Source organism: Salmo salar, chromosome 29, assembly GCF_965601325.2.
Source record: "Salmo salar chromosome 29, fSalSal1, whole genome shotgun sequence".
NCBI classification, from domain to species: domain Eukaryota; kingdom Metazoa; phylum Chordata; class Actinopteri; order Salmoniformes; family Salmonidae; genus Salmo; species Salmo salar.
The window spans coordinates 18,488,235-18,500,662 of NC_138319.1; the positions used below are offsets into that span (position 1 = coordinate 18,488,235).

The 12,428-nt window shown below is 45.2% G+C and overlaps 1 protein-coding gene across 1 annotated transcript in view; it reads right to left on the reverse strand.

Annotated features, from left to right (window-relative positions):
* prex2 (phosphatidylinositol-3,4,5-trisphosphate-dependent Rac exchange factor 2) overlaps positions 1-12,428 on the reverse strand; it is a 159,067-nt gene that overhangs the window by 114,213 nt on the left and 32,426 nt on the right. Inside the window, exons 2-4 of the mRNA XM_082970723.1 lie at positions 9,870-9,941; positions 7,400-7,522; positions 598-702 (exon numbers count right to left, since the gene is read on the reverse strand). Of these exons, the coding sequence (XP_082826849.1) occupies positions 598-702; positions 7,400-7,522; positions 9,870-9,941 (300 nt within the window). The remainder of the gene's footprint in view (positions 1-597; positions 703-7,399; positions 7,523-9,869; positions 9,942-12,428) is intronic.

Genomic DNA, 12,428 nt, shown 5'->3' on the forward strand with positions numbered 1-12,428 from the left:
ACGGAGGTTATGAGAGTAACACGACCCTCACAGGGCTGATGCAAGCAGCCAGGAAGGTCCCGCCAAAGCCAAGACCATAAAACCTCCATTAAATCGCATTCAATTAAGACCACTCTAACCCCGCTGAGACACACACACACACACACACACACACACACACACCCTCTCCCTGCTGGGAGCCGGGTTCAAACACAACGCTCAATCATATAGAGGTCCCCTTCCACTCACAGCCGAGATGTGTGTACTTCTCATATGATCAATTACCAGAAATAGCCCTCTACAATACCACAACATGACTCTGCAGATGTATGTGGTTGAAGCTAATGTGTGTTTTATTATTTTTTTAGATAGAGTATCTTCCCGAAGGGCGGACACTGCTGTAGGTCCCAGGGTTTTTATAGAGCTCTTATAACAGGAGTGAATGTATGGAGCGATACGGTTGTGAAAGACAGGAGGGGTGAGAAGGAGTAGCATTACATTACCCATAAAGCCCGGAGGTATGTGTGTATAGCATGGAGAACAACCTTAAACAGCACACACTGAGTGAAATGAGAGGCCGGAAAGATCACACACACTCACGAGCGCGCGGTTCCTCACCAGTAAGCATGTTCTGACGGTCCTGATTTTGTTGAGTTCCAGCAGCAATCTCTGAGCTTTCTCATGGTTCCCACAGTACTCGTCATAGATCTGAAAACCACTCCTCTGGAGAGAGAAGATGAGAGGGACGAGAGAAAGACAGAAAGACAGTGGCAGAAAGAGAGAGAGACAGACAGAGACAGAGAGACAGAGAGTGAGACAAAGGGAGTGAGAGAGGAGAGGACATGTTGACCTATCCTGTCTTCTATGTTGAAGCCACATGTATGCGTCGTGACAAACCCCTCTTCCCATGGCTTCACATGCTCGTAACACCCCAGTCTTTCTCTCTGAGGGATACTGAACAGAGACATGGCCTATAAATCATCATTACTACCCAGCAGCACAGGCTTCAGCTACTCAGATCAAACCTCTATGGGTTCTCATACTAAACCAAAATGAATGGAGGGCCACATCCTAACTTCAGATCAGTACACTACGAGGTCCGGTGCCTGCTGGTTTTCTGTTCTACCTGATAATTAATTGCAAACAAGTAAATGAGTTCTTGATTAGAGGGGAATGATGGAAACATGCAGTGGAACTAGCTTCAAGGTCCTGAGTTGAGTTTGAGGCCCCATTGGCATCCTATTCCCTAAATAATCTTCAGATCGACGGCATAAATCAGACTAGAGGTCTTCACGGATCCACCTGTACCCGAATACCTGAGACCCGGTCCGGGGCCCGAGCGGGTCGGGATCCAGAATCCACAGTTGTCACTGGTCTCAGGTATGTGTAATTTTAACTGACTTATCGTGAAGGGCTCGTACGGATCTGAACGCGACCGCTGCAGTAGAGCGAGAGAGACATTTTATAATTCGTGCTGCCGCTCCTGCTTTTCACCACAGTGGAGCCTGTAGCTTGTTGTTGACCAATCATAAGTCATCAAAGTGGCAAGAGGCTACAGTCATAGAGCCTTTCTCCGTGTGGAGCAAAAGTTAGGAGATATCTAAAATCAATGGAAGATGAAATTAAAATGAAGGAATTAAAAAGTTAAAGGAGAAGGATAGACTACAACGACCAGGAGCGAACAGGTAGGCTGCTACTTAATATTCTGAATGGAGTTGTTGTTATTTGTAACTGTAGGATGAGAAAGCACACGCACTGCAGCCTCAGTTAGCCTAGCTAGCTAACGTTGGCTAGCTTAACTAGCTTCTGCTGGTTTGACGCAGTCAAGACAGGTATTACGTAATCATGTTTGATGACAAACAACCTGACTATGACAGCTATTAGTCGACTAAAGCGCGAGTCGGCTTGGTTCCCCGGGCGCCAATGACGTGGATGTCGATAAAGGCAGCCCTCCGCACCCCTCTGATTCAGAGGTTGGGTTAAATGCGGAAGACCCATTTCAGTTGTACAACTGACTAGGTATCCCCCTTTCCCCTTGGTTGATGTCTCTTGTCTCTCCCTCCTTCCTCCCTGTTCACCCTGTCACTCGCTCACAGCAAGGCCCCTCCCCGCCTGCTAGAGCGGCACCTCTCTCCATCCTCTCGCGCTTTATCAGCTCCTGTTAATAAAAGTAGCTTCAAAAATATATATTTTCTGCTGCTTCCCTCACCTGGATCGGACCTGGTCTAGATCCAACCAGGTCTATACGGAACGGGTCTAGTTTCCTTCGGGTACATTTGGAAGGGGTCTCTATATAAAGAAAAAAATGTATGCATATCGGGTCCGGGTCGGAAAGCCCCAGGTCCATTTCGGAACGGGTCCAACATTTTGGACTCGTTAAGAACTCTAGTGCAGACCTCAAGTAAGGATTCGACCAATAGTGAGGATAGAACCAGCTTTGACAAGCAGTATGTTAAGAGCATGTTGAAATCAAAGACAGTTTTTCATAACTTATCCCATATTGGAACGATTAGAGCTGAGATTCTACTATGAGAACCCACTCCCACTCAGATCCCATCAGGGTTTTCCCCTCAGCTGAACTAGACAGAGATTTCACAATTCCTCTCTTTCTAGGAACTCTGCCTTACAGCAAGAGACCTCAATCACTGAGGAGAAGGAAAGTGAGTGAGAGAGACAGAGAATTTGTCTGGGGCTCGAAGGGAGAGAGAAGTCACCGAACAATGGACGAGGTTTCTTTGAAATAGGTGTAATAGCTCCAGAGAGAGAACAGACCACAGTAGCCTCACTGCTGGGTAGTCTGACATGAGATCATCAGCCATGGTCATGTGAGCGACCACAGAGTCATGCAGGTTACACTCTTAATGACTGGACTTGCACAAAACAGCCATGAGGGTGATTTCTAAAGACCATTGCTTATACCTTTATGCCTTTCTAAGGGTCTTCGAAAGCCAAGTCAACAAACAGATTACCGACCATTTCGAATCCCACCGCACCCTCTCCGCTATGCAATCTGGTTTCAGAGCGGGTCATGGGTGCACCTCAGCCACGCTCAAGGTCCTAAACGATATCGTAACCGCCATCGATAAGAAACAATACTGTGCTGCCGTATTCATTGACCTGGCCAAGGCTTTCAACTCTGTCAATCACCACATCCTCATCGGCAGACTCAATAGCCTTGGTTTCTCAAATGATTGCCTCGCCTGGTTCACCAACTACTTCTCTGATAGAGTTCAATGTGTCAAATCGGAGGGCCTGTTGTCCGGGCCTCTGGTACTCTCTATGGGGGTGCCACAGGTGCCACGGGTTCAATTCTTGGGCCGACTCTTTTCTCTGTGTACATCAATGATGTCGCTCTTGCTGCTGGTGAGTCTCTGATCCACCTCTACGCAGACGACACCATGCTGTATACTTCTGGTCCTTCTTTGGACACTGTGTCCTCCAGACGAGCTTCAATGCCATACAACTCTCCTTCTGTGGCCTCCAACTGCTCTTAAATACAAGTAAAACTAAATGCATGCTCTTCAACCGATCGCTGCCTGCACCTGCACGCCCGTCCAGCATCACTACTCTGGACGGTTCTGACTTAGAATATGTGGACAACTACAAATACCTAGGTGTCTGGTTAGACTGTAAGCTCTCCTTCCAGACTCACATCAAACATCTCCAATCCAAAGTTAAATCTAGAATTGGCTTCCTATTTCACAACAAAGCATCCTTCACACATGCTGCCAAACATACCCTCGTAAAACTGACCATCCTACCGATCCTCGACTTCGGCGATGTCATTTGCAAAATAACCTCCAATACCCTACTCAATAAACTGGATGCAGTCTATCACAGTGCCATCCGTTTTGTCACCAAAGCCCAATATACTACCCACCAATGCGACCTGTACGCTCTCGTTGGCTGGCCCTCGCTTCATACTCGTCGCCAAACCCACTGGCTCCAGGTCATCTACAAGACCCTGCTAGGTAAAGTCCCCCCTTATCTCCGCTCACTGGTCACCATAGCAGCACCCACCTGTAGCACGCGCTCCAGCAGGTATATCTCTCTGGTCACCCCCAAAGCCAATTCCTCCTTTGGCCGTCTCTCCTTCCAGTTCTCTGCTACCAATGACTGGAATGAACTACAAAAATCTCTGAAACTGGAAACACTTATCTCCCTCACTAGCTTTAAGCACCAGCTGTCAGAGCAGCTCACAGATCATGGCACCTGTACATAGCTCATCTATAATTTAGCCCATACAACTACCTCTTCCCCTACTGTATTTATTTATTTATTTATTTATTTTGCTCCTTTGCACCCCATTATTTATATTTCTACTTTGCACTTTCTTCCACTGCAAATCTACCATTCCAGTGTTTTACTTGCTATATTGTATTTACTTTGCCACCATGGCCTTTTTTGTCTTTACCTCCCTTATCTCACCTCATTTGCTCACATTGTATATATACTTATTTTTCTACTGTATTTTTAACTATATGTTTGTTTTACTCCATGTGTAACTCTGTGTCGTATGTGTCGAACTGCTTTGCTTTATCTTGGCCAGGTCGCAATTGTAAATGAGAACTTGTTCTCAACTTGCCTACCTGGTTAAATAAAGGTGAAATAAAAAAAGAAATACCATTGATACCACATGGGCTGAGTCTGTAATGGCACCCTATTCCCTATATAGAGAGTAGACCCAGAGAGCTCTGGTCAAAAGTGGTGCACTATATAGGGAACAGGGTGCCATTTGGAAAGTACACAAGGTCATTCAAGGTCATAGGGGTGGCAGGTAGCCTAGCGTCGGGCCAGTAACCGAAAGGTGGCTGGTTTGAATCCCCAAGCCGACTAGGTGAAAAATCTACCGATGTGCTATTGAGCAAGGCACTTAACCCTAATTGCTCCTGTAAGTCGCTCTAAATCAATTAAATGTAAAACAAATACATATTTACAGTTGAAGTCGGAAGTTTACATACACCTTAGCCAAATACATTTAAACTCAGTTTTTCACAATTCCTGACATTTAATCCTAGTAACAATTCCCTGTCTTAGGTCAGTTAGGATCACCACTTTATTTTAAAAATGTGAAACGTCAGAATAATAGTACAGAGAATAATTTATTTCAGCTTTTATTTCTTTCATCACATTCCCAGTGGATCAGAAGTTTACATACACTCAATTAGTATTTGGTAGCATTGCCTTTAAATTGTTTAACTTGGGTCAAACGTTACGAGTAGCCTTCCACAAGCTTCCCACAATAAGTTGGGTGAATGTTGGCCCATTCCTCCTGACAGAGCTGGTGTAACTGAGTCAGGTTTGTAGGCCTCCTTGCTCGAACACGCTTTTTCAGTTCGGCCCACAAATGTTCTATAGGATTGAGGTCAGGCTTTGTGATGGCCACTCCAATACTTTGACTTTGTTGTCCTGAAGCCATTTTGCCACAACTTTGAAAGTATGCTTGGGGTCATTGTCCATTTGGAAGACCCATTTGCGACCAAGCTTTAACTTCCTGACTAATGTCTTGAGATGTTGCTTCAATATATCCACGTAATTTTCCTGCCTCATGATGCCATCTATTTTGTGAAGCGCACCAGTCCCTCCTGCAGCAAAGCACCCCCACAACATGATGCTGCCACCCCCGTGCTTCACGGTTGGGATGGTGTTCTTCGGCTTGCAAGCCTCCCCCTTTTTCCTCCAAACATAACGATGGTCATTATGGCGAAACAGTTAAATTTTTGTTTCATCAGAACAGAGGACAAGTACCATCTTTGTCCCCATGTGCAGTTACAAACCATAGTCTGGCTTTTTTATGGCGGTTTTGGAGCTGTGACTACTTCCTTGCTGAGCGGCCTTTCAGGTTATGTCGATACAGGACTCGTTTTACTGTGGATATAGATACTTTTGTACCTGTTTCCTCCAGCATCTTCACAAGGTCCTTTGCTGTTGTCCTGGGATTCATTTGCACTTTTCGCACCAAAGTACATTCATCTCTAGGAGCGGTATGATGGCTGCGTGGTCCCATGGAGTTTATACTTGTGTGCTATTGTTTGTACAGATGAACGTGGTACCTTCAGGCGTTTGGAAATTGCTCTCAAGGATGAACCAGACTTGTGGAGGTCTACAATTTTTTTCTGAGGTCTTGGCTGATTTCTTTTGATTTTCCCATGATGTCAAGCAAAGAGGCACTGAGTTTGAAGGTAGACCTTGAAATATATCCTCAGGTACATCTCCAATTAACTCAAATTATGTCAATTAGCCTATCAGAAGCTTCAAAAGCCATGACATCATTTTCTGGAATTTTCCAAGCTTAAAAGTTTAAAAGGCACAGTCAACTTAGTTTATGTAAACTTCTGACCCACTGGAATCATGATACAGTGAATTATAAGTGAAATAATCTGTCTATAAACAATTGTTGGAAAAATGACTTGTGTCATGCACAAAGTTGATGTCCTAACCGACTTGCCAAAACTATAGTTTGTTGACAAGAAATTTGTGGAGTGGTTGAAAAACGAGTTTGAATGACTCCAACCTAAGTGTATGTAAACTTTCGACTTCAACTGTAAATAAATGTAAAAACAGTTTGTCACCTGTTAAAACCCATCCCTGTCATGGTGTCACTTTGAGGAGAACTAGCTTTGAAGAAGACCTGTTACAGGTCCTTAGTAGAATATAGTAACCCACTGAGGAGAGGGTCAACTTTCAGACGTCTACTCTAGATTTACGGCCTACAGAAACCTAAGATCATATAGTGGTCCATATCCCAGCTCAGCTCAGCATCAAAGAGCTAGGATAAATCTAATCTACGACAGGGGGGCTACATCAGAGCAGTATACGGCCTGCACAGGAGATAGTAAATCTGAAGTGTTGAATCTCATCTGATCTTCCTCTCTGGCCTGTACTAACGCAGAGAGATTAGACTACGCTGAAACAATGGGTAATAGGTGCAGTATGTCCCAACTTTTCCCCATGGGCCCTGGTCACCAGTAGTGCACTAGAAAAGAAATAGGATGCCATTTGGGACGCATCCAGAGAGATTAGCCTACTCAGAGAGAATGGGCCTGGTTAAGACGGGGTTTGAAACTCCTTCGCGTCAGCCAGAATAGCTGCCTGCACCCAAGGAACTCTCTAACTTGTTCGAGCTGCGACTCATCTAAAGCATTTTCAATTGTATTTTGACCGGGATAAAAATAAGACTGATCAACAATATTTGTGATCCAATCTTAAGCTGCCTCCCAGATGGAATCAGACACAACCCCACTGTTCGAGAATCACTGCTCTAGTCAGTGAGTGAGCTACGGAAGCCTGTGAAACTCAAAGCACAGGCAATGTTTTGTAGATAGTGATTTAAAAAAAAAAATGTGTGGTTAGAAAGCACTATTCGGTCTTCATTTCCAGCATGGATTGACAGAGCGATACGGAGACCTGTGAGACTCACAAAGTGCAGGAAGCAGCGGCCCACTTCGTGGTGAGCGTGGGGGTCTGGCTGCAGCAGCTCTTCTACCATGGACAGGAAGTTACGGTGCACAGACAGGATTTCCTCCAGGTTAGAGAACAGCACCTAGAGGGGGACAGAATACACTGTAACACCAGGGGACAGAATACACTAACATCTGGAGGGGGTACACATACAAAAACATTGACAAAACATAGCCAAGTAAACATAGAAACATTAGGACAAGAGACCCTAGCCAAGCAAGGACAAGGAGTGTGTCCCAATAGCTCAACATTACAGTATCCTTTGATCAGTATCCTGCCTTCATGATCAGCTATCTGCTCATGAACTTGGTAGACAAGAGAACAATGTGGAGACATTTGGACCATAAAGACCCACTCTTTTCAGTCCACTAGTCGTGAGGGAAGACGATAGGGGGCAATACAACGTTTTAAATATTTTGGGGCAGGACAGATGAGCGAGAGAGAGAGAGAGAGAGAGAGAGAGAGAGAGAGAGAGAGAGAGAGAGAGAAAGAGCGCATTTGTCTGGGGCTCGGATGGGAGACAGAAGTCACAGAACAACGGATGAGGTTTCTTTGAAATAGTCCCAGACTTGACTTCATCTTATAATTCTAGAGTTGAGAGAGGAAATTAGCATTTGTGAAAACACTGGAAAGAGAGACATTGTTAATGGAGAGACATTTTATATGCTCTGTCATATGGAACGCTGAACTTAGCCTTTATGTGGGATTGGGTTATTTTGTGCTTTCATGTCATTTATGTGGCAATGCTTAAGCACAAAATAATGGTCTGATTGTGGATGGGGAGGGGGGCCTATAGTGCCTGTGGTGGACTGCCCTAACTGAAGGGGGAAGAGGACTATGCACTCTGTGGGTGTGACAATATACAACGCCCAAGAGACCGACATTGAAAACCTGTAACTGACATGATTCTTACATCAAGCAGTATATGGAATCATATCTGTATCCGTTCTGTATCTTCTCCACTCTGGAGTGTTCCAGTACAGCAAGGTTCTATGGCGGATTGGAGTGGGACAGCTGTTAGTTAGCAACAACCAAGACATTCTAGAACCCTGACCTCCGTCTGACCTTGTTCCCCCGGTTCCGCCAGACTCCTCCCCTGCCCCCCAGTGTTCTCACAGCGTGTTCCAAAACACAGGACACGGGAACACGTAGGCCGCTCCTCCGCCAATGCATGTTTAACTTCCAGAATAAGCAAAGCCCACAGAGTGGAGTCTGACCCTAAATAGCATCATATTCCCTATATAGTGCACTTAGAGTTGCAAAGGGAGGGTAAATGTTCTAACTTCATTAAACTACCAGAAGGTTGGTATCTTTCAAAGACCTCATGCATATCACAAGACATCAAGTGGCCCTTTTGGATATTTCATATTATCACAGGTGTCTGTGACGTCCCTTTGTGTGTCCTAATCGTATTTCAAATATCTGAAATAACTCAATGATAAGCAAAAATGTGAAGGACAAAGCTGTAAAACATGATCCTAAATATAAATCGATCAACACAGTGAATACCATTGGTGTTTAATATGAGGGTTTCAGCATGAAATATCCTTTATATTTCTTTACACACGTATTTATTTGACTATGTAAATATGTTTTTGTTGACAATGTTTTGGCGTCAAACTGGTGGCAGTTGTGAACACAGTTGGAAGAGTTGCAGAGTTAATTGAAAATAATGCCATTGTTGATTAGATGCTTTTTTCATTAATTAGGCCATTTTCTCTTGAACCATATGTTGTACCTACTAGAAGTTCATGGACAATATGGAGGCAGATATAATAAATGAATACTACATATGAAAAGAAAAAAAAATGCATTCAAGAATAAATTACCAAAGTTACGATAGATTGCCATAGACTATCTGATAATTAAGGAAATTACTGAAGATTCCGGTAACTTTGGTAAACTACCGGTAGCTTTGCAACCCTAAGTACACTACTTTTGACCAGAGCCCTGCACCCATATAGGCTCTGGTCAAAAGTAGTGCACAAGGTAGGGAATAGGATGCCATTTGGGACACACCCGGACAGGCAAGGACCCTCCCAACAGCGACGATGCATCCTTCATTGTCCCACTCCCTCACGCAGCCGGAATCATTTATACAAATAGATTACATTTACAGCTGCTTCCTGTATATGCCTAGGCCTTAGTAGCTATTTTTTTTTCTTCATTCAGAAGAAACGTCTATTTTGGGTTGAAAGAGTCCCTCAAACAAGAGACGTTGAGTTTTATTTGGATTCCGGCTGTAATTTCCGGCCTTTTATTGGATAACGTTATGAAAACAAGGTTTATACTCAGCCACGCAGCTAAAAGGACTCATTCTTCTGACATTCCACTCACATTTTTACACAGATCTTGATTACACAGTCATTAAGTAACTACTAGATTAAGTAATTATGATGTAATTACCAGGATAACGAATAAAGACTCACCTTAACGGTTTCCTCTGTGACATTCTTGTCGATCTTCGTGGCTGCATACTGGTTTAGGCGGTGGAGAAACACCTGAGTAGAAGAGAAAAATAAAATATTATTTTGAACTCCAGCCAAGATTAGATTGCATTTGGCGCGTGATGGTTTCTTCTCAGAGCTGCCATTTTAACAGCCCAAGGCCGCGTCCCAAATGGCACCCTATTCCCTATATGGTGCACTACTTTTGACCAGGGCCCATGTGGGAATAGGGTGTCATTTGGGACACAGCCCAAGATAGAGAACAGATTGGAGCGGAGGCCCCTTCCCGCAGAGTGCCAGTGCAAGTTGCTAACCACCAGAATGGACACCTGATCCATGTGAAAGCTGATCTTTGCTCTGGAGTAAAAAAAACACCTGGGCTCACTTCATAAACGCAGTGCATGAACTTTCAAAGGAGGTCGCAATCATGATCGCTGGGGGAGGAGGGGAGGAGGTGGGGAGGAGGGGAGGAGGTGGGGAGGAGGGGAGGAGGGGAGGAGGTGGAGAGGAGGGGAGGAGGTGGGGAGGAGGGGGAGAGGAGGTGGGGAGGAGGGGAGGAGGTGGGGAGGGGAGGAGGTGGGGAGGAGGGGAGGAGGTGGAGAGGAGGGGAGGAGGTGGGGAGGAGGGGAGGAGGAGGTGGGGAGGAGGGGAGGAGGAGGAGGGGAGGAGGTGGGGAGGAGGGGAGGAGGAGGTGGGGGCGGCGGTTATTCAGTGTGAATTGTGATGGATGAGAATGGTTAGGGTTCTGACTTTCTCCAGTTCTCTTAGGATCCTGGTTCCTAAACCATTTTCATGCAACGGGTACCAGGCAACGTTAAAGCTTTGGGCCTTTTTTAGGCCCACCAAATGAATTAAAGCTATTTCTCAAGCCAGAACCAAGTCTTAAATCACAACCAAGGAAGACTTTGGCGTTTGGGAAACACTGCCTGCCTTGGGCTGTAGGCTACACTTCAAGTAGAAGGAGACAGACATATAAATACAGCAACTCACAACAAAAGAAAAAAAGACAGCCAGTAGGAAAAAACAGATTTCTGCCTTCTGTTAGGAGAGGATGTGTCCCAAATGACACCCTACTCCCCTATGGGCCCTGGTAAAAAGTAGTGCGCTATAAAGCGAATAGGGTGCCATTTGGGATGATTCCATAGTGTTGAAAACCCAACACATCAACGATATGGCACACTCAGTTAGATTGATGACAATGCCCTCAAATCACAGTCACGAACGCCGGGCGAGCGATGACGAAAGTAAATCCTAGCAAATCATATCTCAAAGAGAAATGTCTTAGTTCAAAAGAAAGGCATAGGGCTTTTCATACTCTCACATCTTAACTCCACCCAGCACCGCTGTGCGTTCATACATTAAGAATGACTCACGGTTCTCATTCCGCTAGCGTTCATATTGTGCTGTCAAATATGAGTAAGTGAGCTCAGCAAGAGGTGAGAAACTTTCCCTGCCATTACATCAGCTGTACAGACATCCATTCCATTGTCCACCATGTAGCCTCTGCTTTAACAATGTTCTGCCACATACTCCCTGAAAGTAGACTCAAGACACTTTACTGGTAATCAGGACAATGTCATGATGTGTCAAGCCTTCCAAAAACACCTCCATGGGGTATTCACTAGTTGCCTGGTTAAAATAACAGACCGTGTGGGTCTGTGTGTCAGCCAGGCAAACGGACTAGAGGTTCCATAAACAAAGGAGTGATGATCCTGCTTGTGAGTGCAGTCAGTGGGGGGGGGGGGGGGGGGTCAAAGGGGAGAAAGTGAGGGGGTCAGCGTACAGCCTGCCCTCCGCAGTGACACGTTGACAGGACAGAGGAGGCTGTGTCGGAGAGATGATCCTGCAGTCAGGAGACCCAGGCAGTGTCCCACATGACAACCTATTCCCTTTATAGTGCACTACTTTTGACCAGAGCCCTATTGAATAGGGTGACCTGTTCACTGTGATTATTGTTATTTGACCCTGCTGGTCATTTATGAACATTTGAACATCTTGGCCATGTTCTGTTATAATCTCCACCCGGCACAGCCAGAAGAGGACTGGCCATCCCTCATAGCCTGGTTCCTCTCTAGGTTTCTTCCTAGGTTCTGGCCTTTCTAGGGAGTTTTTCCTAGCCACCGTGCTTCTACACCTGCATTGCTTGCTGTTTGGGGTTTTAGGCTGGGTTTCTGTACAGCAATTTGATATATCAGCTGATGTAAGAAAGGCTATATAAATTTGATTTGCCATTTGGGACACAAGCGGAGGTGAGGCCCAAAGCCCATGCAGGGTTAAGTCTAGGAGGAAAGGTCAGGAGGAAAGGTCAGGAGGAGACACAGACAACAGGACACGACCCCCCCTTTAATCACCTCATGACCTCACACTACCCAGTACTATACCACACAAAGCAACAAGACAGGGAATAGGGTGCCATTTGGGATACAAGCCATATTCTCACACTTAAAGACTGGCAGGTAAAGATACCATGTCCATGAGTCTAGCATGCGGTCTAACTGGACAAACAGTTACTGCTCATTAGGGTCCTGTAATGCCATCTGT